The 19895-nt window shown below is 40.5% G+C and overlaps 1 protein-coding gene across 3 annotated transcripts in view; it reads right to left on the reverse strand.

Moving 5' to 3' along the window:
* TEK (TEK receptor tyrosine kinase) overlaps positions 1–19895 on the reverse strand; it is a 113310-nt gene that overhangs the window by 54509 nt on the left and 38906 nt on the right. For all 3 annotated transcript variants that reach the window (XM_032300009.1, XM_032300012.1, XM_032300010.1), the window contains exons 2-4: positions 14193–14504; positions 4542–4652; positions 3489–3641 (exon numbers count right to left, since the gene is read on the reverse strand). In XM_032300009.1, the coding sequence (XP_032155900.1) occupies positions 3489–3641; positions 4542–4652; positions 14193–14504 (576 nt within the window). The remainder of the gene's footprint in view (positions 1–3488; positions 3642–4541; positions 4653–14192; positions 14505–19895) is intronic.

A 19895-nucleotide genomic window follows, 5' to 3' on the forward strand; every position in this document is an offset into this window, starting at 1 on the left:
TTATACATATAGTCTCTTAATATATCAATAGTCTCATCCCTGTTTCCTGGCACAGAGTTCCTAAAACCCCTAGAATCTCTGGAGTGATGAGAGTACCTTTTGCATGCCATTGAGCGGACTGGTGGCTGGCGGCCCCGAGACAGCTTCAGGATGAGAGCTAGTCACCAGAAATACCAAGGCATGATTACAGAGTTGTGATACTCAGCCTATCCCCCCTATCTCTAGGGAGGGGCTAAAGATTGAACATTAAATTGATCAATGGCCAGTGATTTAATCAATTATGCCTACCTAATGAATATTCCACAAAAACCCAAAAGGACAGGATTCAGAGAGCATCATGATCACTGAACACATGGAGGTTCCTGGAGGGTGATGTACCTAGAGAGCCCATGGAAGCGCTGTACCCACTCCCCATATCTTGCCCTGTGCATCTCTTCCACCTGGCTGCTCACCTTAATATTTGTAATAGTCCCTATAATAAGATGGTAAATGTGTTTCTCTGAGTTCTGTGAGCCCTTCTAGCAAATTAACCCAACCCAAGAGGGAGTCTCACCACCGATCAATGATATACGGTCAGTCAGAGACACAGGTTGCAATCTGGGGCTCACAACTGGCATCTAAAGTGGGGGTAGTCTAATAGGACTGAACATGTAACTTGTAGGGTCTGATACTATTTCCCAGTAGAGTCAGAATTGAGTAACTATAGGATACCCAATTGACGTCTGCTAGAGAACTAGAGAGGGTGCAAGGAAAAATCCCTACACATCTGGTGTTCAGTGAGAACCGAAATTAGGAAAAACACTTTGATTTTCCTGTCTCAAACAACTACATATCAACATATACAGGTGTCTGACACCCCTAAAAGATGTATGCCATTTACCCTCTGAGTACACCTAGTACATGGTGTTATATCAGAACCCAAAGAAACTATCTAAATAAAATAAATGCAAATTGCTTCCTTGCCATTCAGACTCTCCTGAGTAGTAGAATAAAAGAGGATATCACCTGCTTCTTCCAAGTCACAGAAACTTCATGTAAAAGTAACTGTGAAGCAAGCTATTAGAAGCTGAATATTGGCCAGGCGCGGTGGCTCATGCCTGTAATCCCAGCACTTTGGGAGGCCAAGGCGGGCAGATCACGAGGTGAGGAGTGTGAGACCATCCTGGCCAACATGGTGAAACCCCATCTCTACTAAAAATACAAAAATTAGCCGGGAATGGTGGTGGGTGCCTGTAATCTCAGCTACTTGGGAGGCTGAGGCAGGAGAATTGCTTGAGCCCAGGAGGTGGAGGTTGTAGTGAGCCGAGACCACACCATTGCACTCCAGCCTGGGCAACAGATCGAGACTCGGTCTCAAAAAAAAAAAAAGAAAAAAAAAAAAGAAGTTGAATATTGCAGTTTTGCTATCATCGTAAATTATATATTTTTTTAAGATTCATCTTACAAAAAGGCTGCTCTGACATTTAATAGAAGTCAAGCACAGTAGTTATCTAGAAGGAAACAGGTCCTGGGTACATGGAAAGATTCCTCTCAACTCAAGCTCAAATAGTCCTGCCTATAAAATACCCTGCTATATTTTATGCCCATAGAGGTGGCTAAGCATGGAGTATAAACTAGATGAACCACACTTTTCATAATTCTATTGTCATTTTTCAATGTTTATTTAGCTAATTATATATGTACCTACTCTGATTGGGAGTGACCCAAGGGACAGGGATTTATTTTATGATCCTGTATTCTCAACACCAACACAATTCTTGGCACAGAGTTATGAGCAACATATTTTATTAAATGAATGAGGGAATATAATGCAAAGCAAATTAATTAGAGATGGCAATCACTGGAGGAATGACAGAGAAGCCCAGGTATTTAGACCTGAAGACTTAAACATTTAGTATTATAAATACCTGATATAGCTGGGGAAAATTCAGGACAAATCATTTTCTTTCTATTCATCAAGTTCCTATAAAAATTATAGGAAAATGTAATGTTGATATTTATGCCCCATTTCAATAGTTATAATGGGGAAAAAAGTTTTTACTAGTTCTAACTCTTCCGTTTTTCAAAACTGAAAATAAAAATCACATTTAAGAGTTAAATGACCTGGGACGTGTGGGATTTACAGGAGGCAATGTTTAATCACATGTCAGTCTAACCCAAGAGGTCCAGCTCATCCCCCTAGAGCAGACACCTTTCAGTGAGACTGCTTTACTCATCGCGGTCTCCCTTTTTATACGGATGATCATGCTGTACAAATGGGAGTTTCTAGTGCCTTTAACTTGCAGTATGTGGCTCCATCCTTGTCTGTAGCTCACTGGTCTAGGCTGATAGACATCTAATACATGTTAGGCCAATCTAATTCTTTAGCCTGGAAATTCAAAATTTGGAAGCAAAAGAAACATTGCTGAAGCTGAGTCATTGTAAAAGCAGCATCTTAGAGAGAAAGCCCATTCCTCTACCTCCCCATACCCATAGCCACTGAGCCTCAGCTCTTCCTTGAAGTTTATCTTTTCTGGAACTTGCTTTGCAGTGTTTTTTTGAGATAGGGCCTTGCTCTTTTGCCCAGGCTGGCCCACTTCAGCCTTGACCTCCCGAACTTGAGCTAACCTCCCACCTCAACCTGCCAAATAGCTGGAACTACAGGTGTGCATCACCATGCCTGGCTAATTTTAGTATTTCCTGTAGAGATGGGTTTTTGCCCTGTTGCCCAAGCTGGTATTAAACTCTTGATCTCAAAGGGCCTCTCAAAGTGCTGAGATTACAGGCATGAGCCACCGCATCCGGTCACTTTCCAGCTTTCCCATCAATTTATTAGGAGTCCTTAGTGTCCCCCTCTGATATGGTTTGGCTATGTCTCCACCCAAATCTCATCTTGAATTGTAGTTCCCGTAATCCCTACATGTTGTGGGAGGAACCCAGCAGCAGATAATTTAATCATGCTGTTCCCGTGATAGTGAGTGAGTTCTCATGAGATCTGGTGGTTTTATACAGTTCTTCCCCCCCTCCTTCACTCTCATTCTTCTCTCTCCTGCTGCCATGTGAAGAAGGATGTGTTTGCTTCCTCTTCTGCCATGATTGTAAGCTGCCTGATGCCTCCCCAGGGTATTGAACTGTAAATCAATTAAACCTCTTCCCTTTATAAATCAGCCAGTCTCAAGTACATCTTAATAAAGAGCAAGTGAAATTAGAAATGATTTGCCCTGAAAAAAAGAAAATGATTTGCCCTGAATTTTCCCCAGCTTCATCAAGTATTTGTAATATTAAATATTTAAGTCTTCAGATCTAAATACCTGGGCTTTTCTGTCATTACTCTAATGATTGGTAGCTCTAATTCATTTGCTTTGTAGCATGAGAACAGACTAATACAACCTCCAACCAGTCCCTCGTTTTTGCTTAAGAAGCCATGGTTCGTTTCTGTTACTCATAACTAAAAACCCTAACAATCTAACAACTACACCATCACAAATGGTGGCCTCTCAATCACTTACTCCGGACTATCAGCCTGGTGAAGGACGAGGTGAAGAGATTTCCTCCTATATACCTGGCCGAGTATACTCCAGCGTCCTGGGGCTGAGCATGAGGCAGGTTTATTTCTAGAATATCAGGTATTTCATGCCGGGGGACCGAATGGATGAAGGAACCTAGTAAGAAGGAAGAGTGAAGAACAATAGGTCACACTGAAACATTCCTTTTTCCTTGTCTGGTTTTTCCACTTAATCAGCTTTCCCTGACTTGGTAAAGAAAATGTGCTCTCACATATTGGATGTGGGAGAAGAATGAAAAGGCTGAACTATTTAGTACTCTCCCAGTAGTCAAGAAAGTCATAGTGATAGAGCAGATAGGTTAGTCTGTGGGATCCACCACCAAACCCATGAAGATGGGGGCAGTATAAGTTCTTATATTCTGCAGGGAGAGGTGAACATAGTTGGCAGGCAAAGTTAGGTGAAAAATGACAGGTAACCCCATCAACTAACCAATTAACTAGGAGATACCCATAATCCCTAGTCCAATCTGGAAGTCTTATCCACTCACAGATTTCAGAATGGTCCCCATCAATATTCCAGCTGGATCAGGCAACTGCCAGCAGGTGGTACCAAGCCATAGCTGGGACCTAGACACATCTGGGTTACACAGTTGGACTGCCAGAACTGCTAACAACTGGCTTCCCATGTTTACTGTGGTAATTTCCTAAACCCTGCCATCAACGTCACAATCAAAGAAACTCACATTTTATATAGCTGAAGTTGAGACCTCACATATTATATTATGGGATTTTATTGTTTTATTTATATGTCTGATGGGATGTATTGTATAATTTACTATGTACATTCATGTATATGAATTCCACTTTAATATATTTAAGTAACCAAATATGTCACCTCAGAGGGCTTCTGTCATACACAGAATTTGAAAGCTCGCATCATAGCAGCTTTACTTCCAACATCTGCCCACACGACCGCAATAGGAAAATGTTCCAATATGTTGTATGTTATCTGATATCTCACACCATAATGGGGGAAAGCGAAGACACACATACTCACTATTTCTGTAAACCACTGCATCTTCTTCTTTAATCAATACCTTTCTGAAAGTTATGTTCACATTATCTCCCTTGTCCACAGTCATAGTTAAAGTAGTTGGTAGGAAGGAAGCTGTAGAAGAGAGAAAACAAATATCAAAAATGGGGTCACACATTTTCTCCAGGAGCAACTGAGTTTTGAGACTCAGAAAATGAGGGCTGGCATTTATTAGGTGTCAGATGGTTTTTGTAATGTGAAAAACAGTGGTGCTAAAATAAACATATAAAATAAATATATAATAAAATTATAACAATATAATTTAATTAAATATATTATATATATAAAGAAAATTGTGTGTGTGTGTGTGTGTGTGTACACACACAATTTTCCAATTCAACTGGTTGGGGAGGTTTGTGTTGATTAGCTCAGAGTAAATATACCTTATTTGAAATACGTAGGACCAGAAGTGTTTCAGATTTCTTTTATTTTTCCATTTTGAAATGTTTGCATTATACCAGCTAAGGATGCCAAATCAGAAAATCTGAAATCCAAAATATTCTAGTGAGCATTTCCTTTGAGCATCACATTGGTGTTAAAATATTTTTAGATCTTGGAGTATTTCCGATTTCAGGTTTTTGGATTTGGAATACTCAACCTGTATTATCAAACTAAGCCCTGATACTAACAGTGAATGACTGTGAATCTGCCATTCTTCTCCAATCCCAACCAAGTTTCCTCAAAGTGGAAAAAAATATGAATGAAACATGAGTTTCCCCAAAGTGAAAGAGAAAAAAAACATTTGCCAAATGGCTTTTCCCCTGGTCCTTTTGTATTGCTGCTGTTCCAAAAAATTCTAATTGCTTTAGAACGCCCCATGCATTTCTCAAATAAAATGAGCAAAATGCTGGACTTACTACTCATGGTTTGAATACTGGAAGACTGAAGAATAAAGACAAGGATGGAATTTAATAGCTTGCCTTCTATCTTTTAATTATATATGTATGAACTGACATAGTTATGGGACTGGACAGTACTGAGCTGTAACTGGGAAAATGATTTTATATTTGACTTATAAAATCATAAGCCGAGGCTTGGCACAGTGGCTCATGCCTGTAATCCCAGTACTTTGGGGGGCCAAGGTAGGTGGATCACCTGAGGTCAGGAGTTCAAGACCAGCCTGGCCAACATGGTGAAACCCCATCACTACTAAAAATGCAAAAATTAGATGGGCGTGGTGGTGCGCAACTGTAATTCCAGCTACTCGGAAGGCTAAGGCAGGAGAATTGCTGAACTCAGGAGGAGGAGGTTGCAGTGAGCGGAGATCATGCCACTGCACTCCAGCCTGGGCAACAGAGCGAGACTCAGTCTCAAAAAAAAATAATAATAATAAGCCAATTGATTGAAAATTTCTGTCACTGTGTCAAGCTTGCCACACAACATTGACTGATTCCCTTGCCTTATTGGACAAGATATGCGAATAAAATCTTCTAACTTTCCTCCAGCAACAAGAGTTTCTGAATTCCTTTTACTTATACTATAATCTTCAGAAAGTCAAATTCTGAAATAAGGAGGCATTAACTTTAGGCTTTAAGTTAAGCCCATGTTAACAATATAAGGATCACTACTAAAAGAAGAGAAACAGTCTATCCAACTTTCCTCAACACAGACGGCAAGAGAGAAGAGAAGGAAATAAAAGACATAAAATGAGAAAAAAGGCCCAAAGAAAATGATGGTGTGGAAAAGATAGGATAAGGTGGCAGAAGTTATGCCAACTTTATGTTAAAAGACAGGGGCTCACATCAGATTCAGATCAGAAAACCTTACATTCTAAAATCTTACATTCTAGAATGTGAATTCTAAAACACACACACATATATAAAACTGTGTGCTCTTTTCATGAAGTATATATTCAACATAATGACATAAGATTGAGAATACAGGGATAGAAAAATATATAGCAAATACTAACTAAATAAAGCTAGTATGGCAACATGTATACAGAAAAAAAATTAAAGCTAAAAAAATTTAGGGATAAAGATGGTCATTATGTAATGATAAAACAGAACCATCTACTAACTGATAAAATCTTGTTAGATTTGATTCACACGTCTTGTTCAGGAAGATATTATAATCCTGAAATTATCTATGCATCTAATAACAGAATTTCAAAGCTCATGAAACAAAAAGTGTCAGAATTAACTGACAAATCCATGAGCAGAGAGGAAACTTTCAGAAACTAATTAATCAAAAAGACTAAAAATTGGCTGGGCACGTGGCTCACGCCTGTAGTCCCAGCTACTTGGGAGGCTGAGGCAGGAGACTTGCTTGAACACAGGAGGTGGAGATTGCAGTGAGCTGAGATCCCACCACTACTCTATGGTCTGGGCAACAGTGTGAAACTCCATCTCAAAAAAAAAAAAAAAAAGACTGAAAATTAGTAAGGAAATATAAAGATTTTAATAATACTATTTAAAAATGTTGAATATTCATGAACCCGTGTTCAGTTATTGAAATACACACTATTTACCAGAATATTGCCTATTTATTCACAAAGCACATCTCTGTGAATAATAAATTCTTTGACCAGAATGCACCTAAATTAGCAATCAATAGCAAAATATCCTGTCCCCTGAAAGTAAGAATTCCTATAAAGATTCAGACTAGGATCAAGCCTTGGGATCATAGGTATCCTGCTGAGGACCTTGTGATGAACCAGCCTGTCCCTGTGCCCTCATTCTCATCTCATCCATGGCTTTCAGATGGTGGTTTGAGAAAGACCAATCAAGTGCTGTGTGCACCACTGGCTGAGACAGCTACCCTGTGAGGGCAGAAAATGATTCCAAACCATGCTCAGGAGGACCTGGGCTTTAGGATTGTTGACTTGCTTTTGTTGGCTGTGGGCTGTGCCTGCTGACCCTAGCATGGGTGTCCTGCACAGACTCCCCTGGTGGTCAGGTATGTGAATGCCTTCGGTGCAGATGACGACCTGGGGCAAACCCAGAGAGAGCATGGGGTAGAGAAATCCAGCAGTGTGAGCACTGGCATCAGACACACTCCTGGGCTTGGATCCACCCTCTGCCACCCTTTTTGAAAGAGGTGCTTTTACCTCTGCAAATATCAGTTTCCTTATGTGTAATTGAAAAGTAATAATATCTACCTTCAAAAGTTGTTAGGAATAAGTAATGTAGGCTAAGCCCTGAGGTGCTTAGAAGGGATCAGTATCCTTCCAATATAAACAGCAACACTGCTGTGCTGATATTGGTGATATTAACATGAGGGACACTTTTCTCCAGAGCACTAAATGAACCAACCATAAAGGAGGGCAGACAGGGAACTGGATAGTGAGGGAGGCTGGCTTTGTGGGGCTTCTGCTCACATTGCCAAGTGCTTCATTTAGCCCTCCGAAAACATGCAGCTCTTGCTCTCTGTGGCATGCTCCTGGACTCCTGTGAGAATTTTTTTCTGACCATTTCACGCTGTTGTTCCTGTGTATGTGATTTGTTTATGTTTTCTGTTCCTTTGTGTGAAGACTGTTTAGCTGACCGTGGGACTTCTCACTCGGCATTGTGTTCTGAAAGGAACCAAGATTCCCCAGTAGGCTCAACTCCAAGTAGCTTTCCCCGCCACTCTGCGGCTCTTTATTATTTCAGCCTGTGCCTTTTAAGCTCCCTGTTTTCTTAGGGGCATTATCACACCAGAGTTTCACTGCTGTCGAGTTTATTTCTGCATTAATGTCTCTAGGCGGATTGTTCTCTGCTGAGTACTAACGAAGGAGGTCCAACATTCATGTTCTACTCTGGGCTTTCTGATGACACAGGAGCCTGGCTTGCATTCAGTACACATATGTTGATGTCATGTGACTTGACTAGACCATAAAACAATAAACACCTTTTAATAGTTCCTACTATGAACCAAGTGCTGTTATAAGCACCTTACACAAATGTAATTGTCAGCCTGGGGATGGTGGCTTATGCTTCTAATCCCAGAACTTTGGGAGGCCAAGGTGGGAGGACCTCTTGAGGCCAGGAGTTTGAGACCGGCCTAGGTAACATAGTGAAATTCCCCCCCTACAAAAAAAATTTTTTAATTAGCCAGGCATGGTGGTACATGCCTGTAGTCCCAACTATTCAGGAGGCTGAGGCAGGAGGATCACTTGAGCTTAAGAAATCAAGACTGTAATGAGTTATTGCACTCCAGCCTGGGCAACAGAGCAAGACTCCAACTAAAAAAAAAAAAAAAAAAATTACTTTTTATAATATCCCTATGAGATACGTACTACAATTATCCTAATTTTACAAATGAGGAAATTAAGGTACAGAGAAGCTAGGTAACCTGTCTAAGATAACACAGCACATGCATGGCAGAGCCAGGATTTGAACCAAGAAATCGGGCTCTGATGCTTTCAGAGATTATGCAATGTTAGCACTCAAAAGGCTTTAAGGTCCAACCACCTCATTTTATAAATGATATTGCTGAGGCCTAGGTTGGAAGATAACTTGCTTAAGATCATTTGGATGGGCTAATTCATGGGCAGAACTTAACTAAAAACATAATTCCTTATTCCTTAAGTGCTGGAGAAAAAAGTAGACTGCAGTAAAAATTACAAACAAGTGAAAACACAGATGAAAAACAAGTGAGCTAAAGTCCAGTCATCTCCTTTCAATTTAACTGTTGTATAAGTATCATAGGAAATAAGGTAGTTTTATATCTGTTATCATTTTGTGCAGTTTCACCACAGCCTGTGAAGACAGTAGAGTTACAGTCTATCCATACGGGAGATGGAGTTAAGGAAGACTAAGTCCCTTACCCAAGGCCTGCCAACAGTGAATCAACGTGGAAGTTGAGTCACAAACTCAAGACATCCACCCCTAGTTCTCCAGACTTATCGTTCTCCAGGTCCACATTCTTCTCTCAATTCCAGCCATTTGAACTGTCTTCAGTTCCTCAAATAGACTCATCACTCATGTCCGAGTCATGAGTTTTCTTCCTTCTTTTCTCCTCCCTTTCTCCTAAGCCTCACCAGCTCCTACTCAATCATCAGTTTCCATTTATGTATCTCTAGAGACCTCACACAACACCTGGAACACAGGTTAGATGCTCTCATAGCTACTCCCTAAATACCCTGCATTTTTTCCATTATAGACCCGCTCATGGTATATATCCTCTGCTAGACTGAGTGTTCCAGGAGGGCAAAATCACATCTGTTTTGAGAGGTAGCACAGGGTGATGGTTAGAGCCAGGCTTCTAGAATCGGGTCTGGCTTTGCCTTCCCAGATCCAAAGCTCACTAGCTAGTGAATGCACGTAAGTTACAGTAGCTGTAAGCCTCATTCATTAGTGGGGTCTTAAAAGTCCTCATCTGATATATATTTGATAAAGACTAAGTTAGACAGTAATACATATAAAGTTGCTAGGGGAATGTCAGGCATACAATAAGTATTCAGGAAAATATGTGGCACAAATAGAGGCTCAAGGATAATTGTGAAAAATAAAGTATAAATGAACTAAACTGTTTTAGATTTTCCTATTTTCCTGATGCTTTTAACATATTCCTTTATGTTATTTTGGTGCAAATGGCTCTTCTCTATCAAATTCATAAATCATGTTTGGGAAGTTAGTTATTAATATAAAGCTATTTCTCAAATGAAAGCAGGAATAAAACAACCCTCTGTTTCTTCTAATGGATCAGTTTGAAACAGATCTTTAGATCTGAAAATGTTTCAAACTTTAAATATAATTCCCTACCTCCAAATGAAATCACAAGTGGGGTTTAAGTCAAACTGCTGTTGACTGATTGGGATGATGCCATTGATAAAAACCAGTTTGGCTGTCTGGGGTGCATGAGCCAATTTAAGCTGTGTTTTGGCACATCTCAAATGGATTTTCCACTTCCTCCCCAGATGTACGAGTCAGCAGCAGGCAGGAATACATTGATGTTTATCCTATCCTGCTGTGTCCCTAGGCAGGCATTTCTGAGTTTCCATGATGTTTTAATAATGAATTAATAGTGACATGAAAACACAGTTTTGGAGATTTTTCCTGATTCACCGTAAAGGATTTCACTTTCCTCAACCAGATTCCCTCCCCTGGATGGTCAACGAGAAAAACAGGACCTGTCCACCAGCCTGAGATGCCGTTATTGTTAAGATACAGGAGGCAACATACTACCTATTTTTTGATTTTGTATAAAACTCCATCATATGTTAATTCATATTAAAAATTTCTACAATTGGGTAGGAAAATTGTCTCATCAATTTATTACTGCAAGACATTACAATAATGACAGTTGTTAAATATTTACTGTGAAGCAGGTAACATTGGTAATAGTTTAGTGCCTCATTTAATTTTCAAATGTGTGTGATAAAATCTCTATCCCTATTTTTTTGCACATGAGGAAATATTATGACTTCAATTAAGTAACTTGTCCTGAGCCATACCACTCAGTTGCAGAGGTAGACTCGAACCCATATCTGACTTCCACTCTCATACCTCTCCTCTATGCCCAGAGTTGCTTTTTAGGGTTTCAAGTGGAATGATTGTCCTTTATAAAACGAGTGCCCAGATTCAGGGAGAGTTGTTAACATAAATGAGAAGGACATCCAAAGGGTAGTGCATGGTAACAAATACTGGCCCTGAAGTCAGCTCATCGGCCATCAAATCCCATTCCCACCACTTACAAGCTGCTATTATTCTTATTACTATGCACCTTATTCTTCAATGTCCTGAAGCTTTTAGGAACATTCACTGTGTAAATCAGTGCTTCTTGAATATACCAACTTATTCAAAACAAAACAGTTTCGTAGGTATTATTATACTCATTTCACAGATGACAAAAAATGAGACCAACGGAAGATAAATAACTTGCCAAAGGCCACACTGCTGGTGACTGATGGAGAAAGAATTAAAACTCAGGTGAGGATAACTCTAAAAGCCATCTTCTCCTTAGTGTTTCTCACTATCCTGGTGGGGCTTTGCCTCATTTAACTGAAGTTAAGCCATCCCTTACCTGTGGTCACCTAGACTCGCAGTTTGGAGGGATCATTACAGTATGTTTTTAACTCCCAATGTTCTGGTTCAGTTTGCTTTACACGTTCTTATTTATACATCGTCAAGGACGATCTCAGGAAGTACAGCAAGGACACAGTGGCACTTCGCATTTTGTTCCCATGAAATTACTGGGGCATAATCTCAGATCATCTTCCTTTAGAAACATCAGCAGAAGAAGATTAGACTTTATACAAGTCAAATCCAAAATGACACATGTGAAAAATAATAGAGCTGACTTTCAGCCATGATAGCTTTGGCACACCTCACATCCCTTTGTTCAACCTCTCTTCCCTTAACAGAGAGCTGCATTCCTGGGAATTTCTGTTGTGCACTTTTCCCACTTGCCCTGCTGTCATTTAAAGGTGAACATTCTAGTTTTGCTAAGAAAAGCCTTTCCTTCATTTGTAATGAATAGCAATTTTATTACTTTTGACCTCAAAATCAGTTTGCTGCCTTCAAATCTTTTTATTACTACCATTAGTAAATTCAAAAAAGTATTTTCAGGTGGATCCCAGTTAGAGGCTAACTCTAAACCCTTGCTACTTGAAGTGTGGTTCACAGTCAAGCAGACTCTCGTCACTTGGGACCTGGGGAGAAATGCAGGATCCCACAGCTCTCCCAAACAACCTATTAAATCAGAGTCTGCATGTTTACAAGACCCACAGGTGATCTGTACGCATGTTCAACTGCGAAAAGCACTGATAAAAAAAAATGTAGACTTCAGATTGTTAGGCTGTAAAAGTAACGGCCAATCAGCAATGTGCAGAGGTGTGTTACTTATCTGGATCAGCTTTCTAAAAGTCAGGCTTGGTGCAGTGGCTTACACCTGTAATCCTACCACTTTTGGAGGCCTGGGTGGAAGGATAGCTTGAAGCTGGTAGTTCAAGACCAGCCTGGGCAGCAAAGCAAGACCCAGTATCTACAAATTTTTCTGCACTTGATCTTAGCCAAAAGGCCAAGAAGTGATACCAATTTTTCTTTTAAATTAGCCAGGCATGGTGGTGCATGCCTGTAGTCCCAGCTACTTGGGAGGCTGAGGTGGGAGGCCAGCATGAGCCCAGGAGGTCAAGGCTATAGTGAAGTATGATTGTGCCACTGCACTCCAGCCTCAACAGCAGCAGGACCTTGTCTTAAAAAAAAAAATCAAACACCTAAACAGCTCTCACTGTCATTATTTTATGAAATGGCAAGTCCTCAGTCCACAGCCCCTGTGGTTATAGTGTTATTAATTTGGAAAAGACCTCTTCATTTTAGGAATCAGCAGCCCAGACAAAGTGGCTGATAGGTGAGAGGCCAGATCATTCCAGGCAGCACAAAGAGAGGCCACCTTAGCTGGAATTCTGTACCTTTCTCCCAGCAGACAGCATCAAGAGCACCACAAGTCTGCCTGCTTGTCCAGGCCTGAAACCTTAGAATACAATTAGCAAATAATGTTTGCAACACCATCTCCTTCAACTGCCATCACATAGATGGACTGGTCTAAAGATTTAGCTTAGGACCCACTTTTATTTAGGGAGAACGACTTCATCACATCATTGCCTTGCGGGGTGGTAGCAAGTATTAATAATCCTCCTTTAGGGGAGGCTTTCAAAATCCTCCTGAAAAGTTCTGGGGTTTTCTGAGCTGGACCTTGGGACTCGACTGCTACAATTAAATCATGATCCTTCTCCAAGAACAGCAGCCTTCAAAGAAGGCCCTCATTCTTCATCCCTCCTTGTAGCCCTCACTGTCATTTCAGTCTGTAGCGCCCTCTCACTCTGACACTAGGCTTAACTTGCTTAGGTCAATAAAATGAAGCAGAAGTGATAGTGTACAATTCTGAGCCTAGGTTGCAAGGAGCCTCATGTGTTTCTATTTTTCTCTTGTACCACTACCATCAACATGAGGACACGCCTACCTTAGCTGCTGTCATATGAGGAACTAAGCAAAGTTGCCCAGCCAAGGCCAGCCTACTAAGCCTGTAGTCAGGCAGCATTATATATGTAAGGAATCCCAGCCAAGGTCAACACATCTGTCTTACCAACACAGCTGACTTAGACTCACAGCTATAAATGCTTATTGTATGCCACTGTGGTTTGTGGTTATATTACACAGCATAATTGTGGCAATAGAAAATTGGTTCACCAAGTAACCAACGAAATTAAGCTACTAATGGATATTCCCCTTCTAAAATTCTTATTTATATCATATTTTTCTCTCGAAAATATTAATTTCCCTTAAGGGTATTTAGGGACAAGCAATGTAGCACATGAAAAGTCAAATAAGAAAGCTCAGAATAGCCAGTCGTTTGGCAATGAACGCTTGTTTTCATTGCTTTGACTTTCATATTACATACATGTAACAGAGTCGTATATCCATAAGGACCATGAAGCCCTTGGTAGAACATATGAAATATTTCATCTCACAAAGTAGGCACAATGTCTACTTAAGGGGCTGGACTGGATAGTCTCCTTTATTTCTAACGTTTCAGGTACCAGACACAGCGACGCATGGAAAGAGACAGACGAGATCACCAAGCGCCGCACTCAGGTAGTGCATCTCTGCCCCCGAGGAAGCAGCTGCCAAGACAAGAGGCGTGTGTGTGCCTCAGTGGGCCTCACCTGCCCATAACTTAGGGGCATGTTACCTTGTTGGCGCATCTTCATGGTTCGTATCTTTACTGCCTTTCCTCGAACTCGCCCTTCACAGAAATAAGCACCATTGATCTTACTAGCCTTTTCTCTCTTCCAAACAACTTTTTTAGCCCATTCTCTGGTCATATCTTGAATAACTTCCAGTGGATCCTGGTGCTGGTTCATTAAGGCTTCAAAGTCCCTTCCTATGGTGAAGGGCTCATGGGGGTGCCACCCAGAGGCAATGCAGGTGAGGGATGTTTCATCATCAGATACAAGAGGTAGAGAATTGATCAAGATCAAGTCCATGGCACCTTCAACAGCTCCTAAAAGAGAGAGAATAATGTTTGACCTAAGGTTATTAACATGACCCCACAGGGTAAACTGGTGCTCACAAAGCCTTGTCTTTAAAAATGTGTGTGAGGATTCTTTCTAAAATGCTATTATGACCATGTGCCTATCTTCCATTGGACAGAATCCAGAACTCTTTACCAAGGCATCAAGACCCTTCATCAGCTAGACCCTGCTACCCTCCCCTGCCCCACTCCATACCCTAGTTGCAAAGGACTACCCATTATTCCCCCAACAAGCCATGCACTAGACATAGTTGGGTATTCAGGGAATGTTTGTTGCATTAAGATGAGTTAATAATAATGAAATTATAATCATTATTAGTCATTATATTGTGGTACTGTCACAATAATAAAGTATTCTAAAGGAATATATCAACTACATACATGGATGCCTTGTAGAGATTCTCGTTTTTAAAGAATCGCTCAATTCCACATTGAACACCTCCAGATAAGAGACAGACAGTGACTAAGTGAAATCTGCATATCCCACCAGGCCTCCTTTACTCCTTTTTTAAAACAAGGCAAATAAGACCTATCTTTCAGGATTCTTGTAAAGATTAAATAAGATATAATGTGTAACTTGCCAAGCACTATGTCTGTTATATATTGGGTAATCAGTGATCATTATTTCATTTCTCTTTATTGTTTCCTGAATACTGAGCCCCAAACCTTACCCTCTCCCCAAATATAAAAACAAAACCTTGCCCCACCTTTACATTTTATGAATTTGTTCTGTAAATGAGGACGTACATTTTTAAAAAGAAAATCCTCCCACATTATTTTCTCAGTATTCCTCTTTCTCTCTCTTCCCCTTACCCACCTCTCCCTTTTTTGATTTCTAAATGTTGTAACATGAGCAGATAGCGTCTGTGCCTATTCTCTCCTCTTTAAATGTGGAAATATCTGGGATGAAAAATGTTCTCTTGCTCCAGTGATGGGTGGCTCTCAAGTCCGCATGAAATGATCAGGAGACTAGAAGGATCAAGCACACTGAGTGATGAGGACCCAACCAGAGTCTCAGAGACCTTTGTGTCGATGTAAAGTGATTCAAATAAGCTGCATGTTATCTTGTTGAATACTCATGAAATTCAGCAACTCTGTGATGTATGCACCATTATATATGAAGAGATGAAGGCTTAAAAGACTGAGCAGCCAGTTTGATTTTCCACAGCTACTGAAGGCAGAGCTGAGATTCAAATGCTCACTGGTCTTTCAGTCCTTGGATATACATGCTCTTTCCTACCTCAAAGCCTTTGCTGTTCCTTCTGCCTGCAATGCTTTTCTCTGCTCTTGGCATGGCCACCTTCTGCTTATCCTTTGGGTCTCAGCTTAAATGCCACTTTCTCATAGAAGGCTTCTCTACCTGCCATACCTGTAACACCTACACACTCTCATTACATTCTTCTCTAATTTGGCCTCTTGCTTTATTCATAAAGATTACCATAATTTGTGTTTATTTTACTTACTCTCTCTCTCTAAATGGTAAACTCCAAATGTTCTGCATAGGAACAGAAATTTAGGAGCTGGTTTACAATGGAATATTCTCCCTAATCTCAACATATAGAGGACTGAAGTACTCATTGGATGAGTAGATGGATGGATGGGTAAATTTTATTTCAGATCTGCCTGATTCAAGTCCATCCACTTACTTAGCTCCCAATTCTAGAATAATAAGGTTAAGAATGAAAGTGCTCCTGAGTCTAAACTGACCTCCGTGACCACATTTAACTGTTTCGTCAGTTACTGAGTCTATAGGGGGAAAAATTACAATTTTTACAAAATGCCAAAGAAAAGCGATCAATGACTGCTGAGCATTTAAGGTTGACTAATATTCATTTATCAGAATTTCTGAGCACCTACTTATGTCAAGCGCTGTACCTGGTATAAAGTCCTCATTACAATTTGTTTTTAATGGCAACTGCCAGTGTTTACTGTATGCAGTGATGTTTTGAGGATGATCTTAGTATGAATTAAACCTTTATCTGAATGATTAGGAAGAAAAATTTCAAAGTCAAGTCTTCATGTAAGCAGTAGTTCCAGCTGCATTTTATGGTAATATTAACTCATTACATGGGATTGTGGGAGAAAATCTCCACTAGAATGAGTTCCCAAGCCTGACCTTGAAGCACCCATCTTACTTCTAGCCTCATTAGTAACTTTTACGATCTCAGGAGAGGGAACACATGTTAGGGTAATAAAAACATTAAAAGAGGGGATGAGCTACAAAACCTAGCAGTAGACTTGCAGCCTCCAAAAATAACACCAGCACACACCTCCCTCCCACGCACATGCCCAGCCATGGCTCTGAGTGAACACCACCTCATCTCTTACACTCACGCATTCCAGGCATGTTCCAGAAAGGGTCATCAAGAGGAAGGAAACACTGTAATTCTTTCAGCCGCAGTTCAATCCAGCCCCATTTCTAGGGCCAGTCGAGAGTCTTGCCAAAACCCACAGGATCTGCTCTGAACTCACAGCACTGGCAGTGGCCATGGTTTATTTAATGACTTTAGGAAATAATAGAAAATGCAGTTGATTTGAAAAGACAACCACACTGTATATAAATTGTTTCTAGGTATGGATCTAGTTTCTTTTTCCTCTTGCTCCTTTCAGAGATCTCCCTTTACTTTCAGTGATGGAAAAGGAAATTGTAGACTCTGGGAGTCCAGGTTTGGCTATACTTGGCTACCCTTGTTCAGCATGCTAGTTAAAGAGGCCCTCTTCCACCAGCGAGTGCTCTGTCCTTTGTAGCACCATTTACGGTATCAGAAGGCTTTTTTAAAATTGTACTTTAGATTCTGGGGTACATGTGCAGATCATGCAGGATTGTTGCATAGGTGTATATATGGCAAGGTGGTTTGCTGCCTCCATCCCCCATCACCTATTTCTGGCATTTCTCCTTATGTTATCCCTCCCCAACCCCCCGCTGTCCCTCCCTTAGCATCCCCCAACAGATCCCAGAGTGTGATGCTCCTCTCCCTGTGCTCATGTGTACTCATTGTTCAACATCCGCCTATGAGCAAGAACATGTGGCATTTGATTTTATGTTCTTGTGTCAGTTTGCTAAAATAAAGTGCTGGGATTATCCCTATACCCATTCCAAATCTCAAATTACATACAAATAATGCATCTTTCTCTTTCTCTCTTCTTTCTAACAGGAAATTTCTCTCTTTCTCTCTCATAGGAAATGTGATGTGATCTCACAATGCTGGGGGGCGGGGAAAGGAGTTAAAACTTAATGCTGAGGGAAAAAGAAAAGCCAAACTTAGCCTTTTAGAAAGAACAGAGCAGAGGCCCCATGACGATGAGTCCAGCTGTGGCCGGTGGCTTCTTGTAAGAGTTCTGCTGCCGACACCAGGAAAGGCATGGCTGCAACTGCGTATCTGGTACCACTCAGAAAATCTGCTATTAAGGACATTTCCTGAGACTCACTGCCAGAAGCCAGATCCTGTCTAGGCTCATACCAATATCAATCTCTCTGCTTAATACCGTTTCTTACATTATAGCACTATCCTCTCCAAAACCTGCTGGGAACAGATAGTGAGTTGTTTCATCACAACCCTATCTAAAGGGCTCTGATCAAATTCATTAATAGTTTAATTCGTACTTCTATCATGAAGGCTAACAATTTACTATAAACAAGATGCAAATTGAATATCATATATCTTACATGTTTTAGAGATTAATGCTATTTTTCCTTAACAAAAATCTCTCAAACACTTTTTTTTTCTTTTTCTTTTCTTCTTTTTTGTTTTTTTGAGACAGAGTCTTGCCCTGTCACCCAGGCTGGAGTGCAATGGCATGATCTTGACTCACTGCAACTTCTGCCTCCCAGGTTCAAACGAATGTCCTGCCTCAGCCTCCCAAGTAGCTGGGATTACAGGTGCCCACCACAATGCCCAGCTAATTTTAAAAAATTATTATTTTTAGTAGAGATGGGGTTTCGCCATGTTGGCCACGCTGGTCTTGAACTCCTGACCTCGTGATCTGCCTGCCTCAGCCTGCCAAAGTGCTGGGATCACAGGAGTGAGCCACTGCGCCCAGCCTCAAATACTTTTCAATGTTTACATAAAAATGTGTCCGTGTTTATAAGGAAATACTTGCCACTGAGGCATGACGTCTGCCAAGTTAATAACCAAGCATCACAATTGAAGCATAACAATGCTCTAAAATGTTTTGCTCACTGTATTTTCTGTGTGCTAAGTAGAACTGTATCTAATATTTCTTAGTAGCGTCTTCTCACTAAATCTTATTGTAGTGAACTCAAAATGTTGTTTAACTCTACTTTTTATATTTACATTTTCTTTATTCAGTATTGCTATGAATAATGGGCCATTAACTAAGACATGGGATTTTTTTTTTACTATACCTTAAGTTCTGGGGTACATGTGCAGATCTTGCAGGATTGTTACATAGGTATACACATGCCATGGTGGTTGGCTGCATCCATCCCCTCATCATCTACATTAGGTATTTCTCCTAATGTTATCCCTCCCCAATCCTCCCACCCCCTGCTACCCCTCCCCTAGCCCCCCACCCCTCAACAGGCCCTGGTGTGTAATGTTCCCCTCCCTGTGTCCATGTGTTCTCATTGATCAAGTCCCACAAATGAGTGAGAACATACAGTGTTTGGTTTTCTGTTCTTGTGTCAGTTTGCTGAGAATGATGGTTTCCAGATTCATCCATGTCCCTACAAAGGACAAGAACTCATCCTTTTTTATGGCTGCATAGTACTCCATGGTGTATATGTGCCACATTTTCTTTATCCAGTCTATCATTGACGGACATTTGGGTTGGTTCCCAGTCTTTGCTATTGTAAACAGTGCCGCAAGGTACATAGGTGTGGATGTGTCTTTATAACAGAAGGATTTATAATCCTTTTGGTATATACTCAGTAATGGGATTGCTTTGTCAAACAGTATTTCTATTTCTGGATCCTTGAGGAATCGCCACACTGTCTTCCACAATGGCTGAACTAATTTACACTCCAACCAATGGTGTAAAAGTGTTCCTATTTCTCCACATCCTCTCCAGCATTTGTGGTCTCCTGATTTTTTAATGATTGCCATTCTAACTGGTGTGAGATAGTATCTCAATGTGGTTTTGATTTGCATTTCTCTAATGACCAGTGATGATGAGGTTTTTTTCATGTTTGTTGGCTGCATAAATGTCTTCTTTTAAAAAGTGTCTGTTCATATCCTTCACCCACTTTCTGATGGGGTTGCTTTTTTCTTACACATTTGTTTAAGTTTTTTGTAGATTCTGGATATTAGCCCTTTGTCTGATGATTAGATTGCAAAATTTTTCCCACTCTAATGATAGTTTCTTTTGCTGTGCAGAAACTCTTAAGTTTAATTAGATCAA

The sequence above is a fragment of the Sapajus apella genome, unplaced genomic scaffold (genome assembly GCF_009761245.1).
Source record: "Sapajus apella isolate SASKATOON/1434 unplaced genomic scaffold, GSC_monkey_1.0 scaffold42, whole genome shotgun sequence".
Classification (NCBI taxonomy): domain Eukaryota; kingdom Metazoa; phylum Chordata; class Mammalia; order Primates; family Cebidae; genus Sapajus; species Sapajus apella.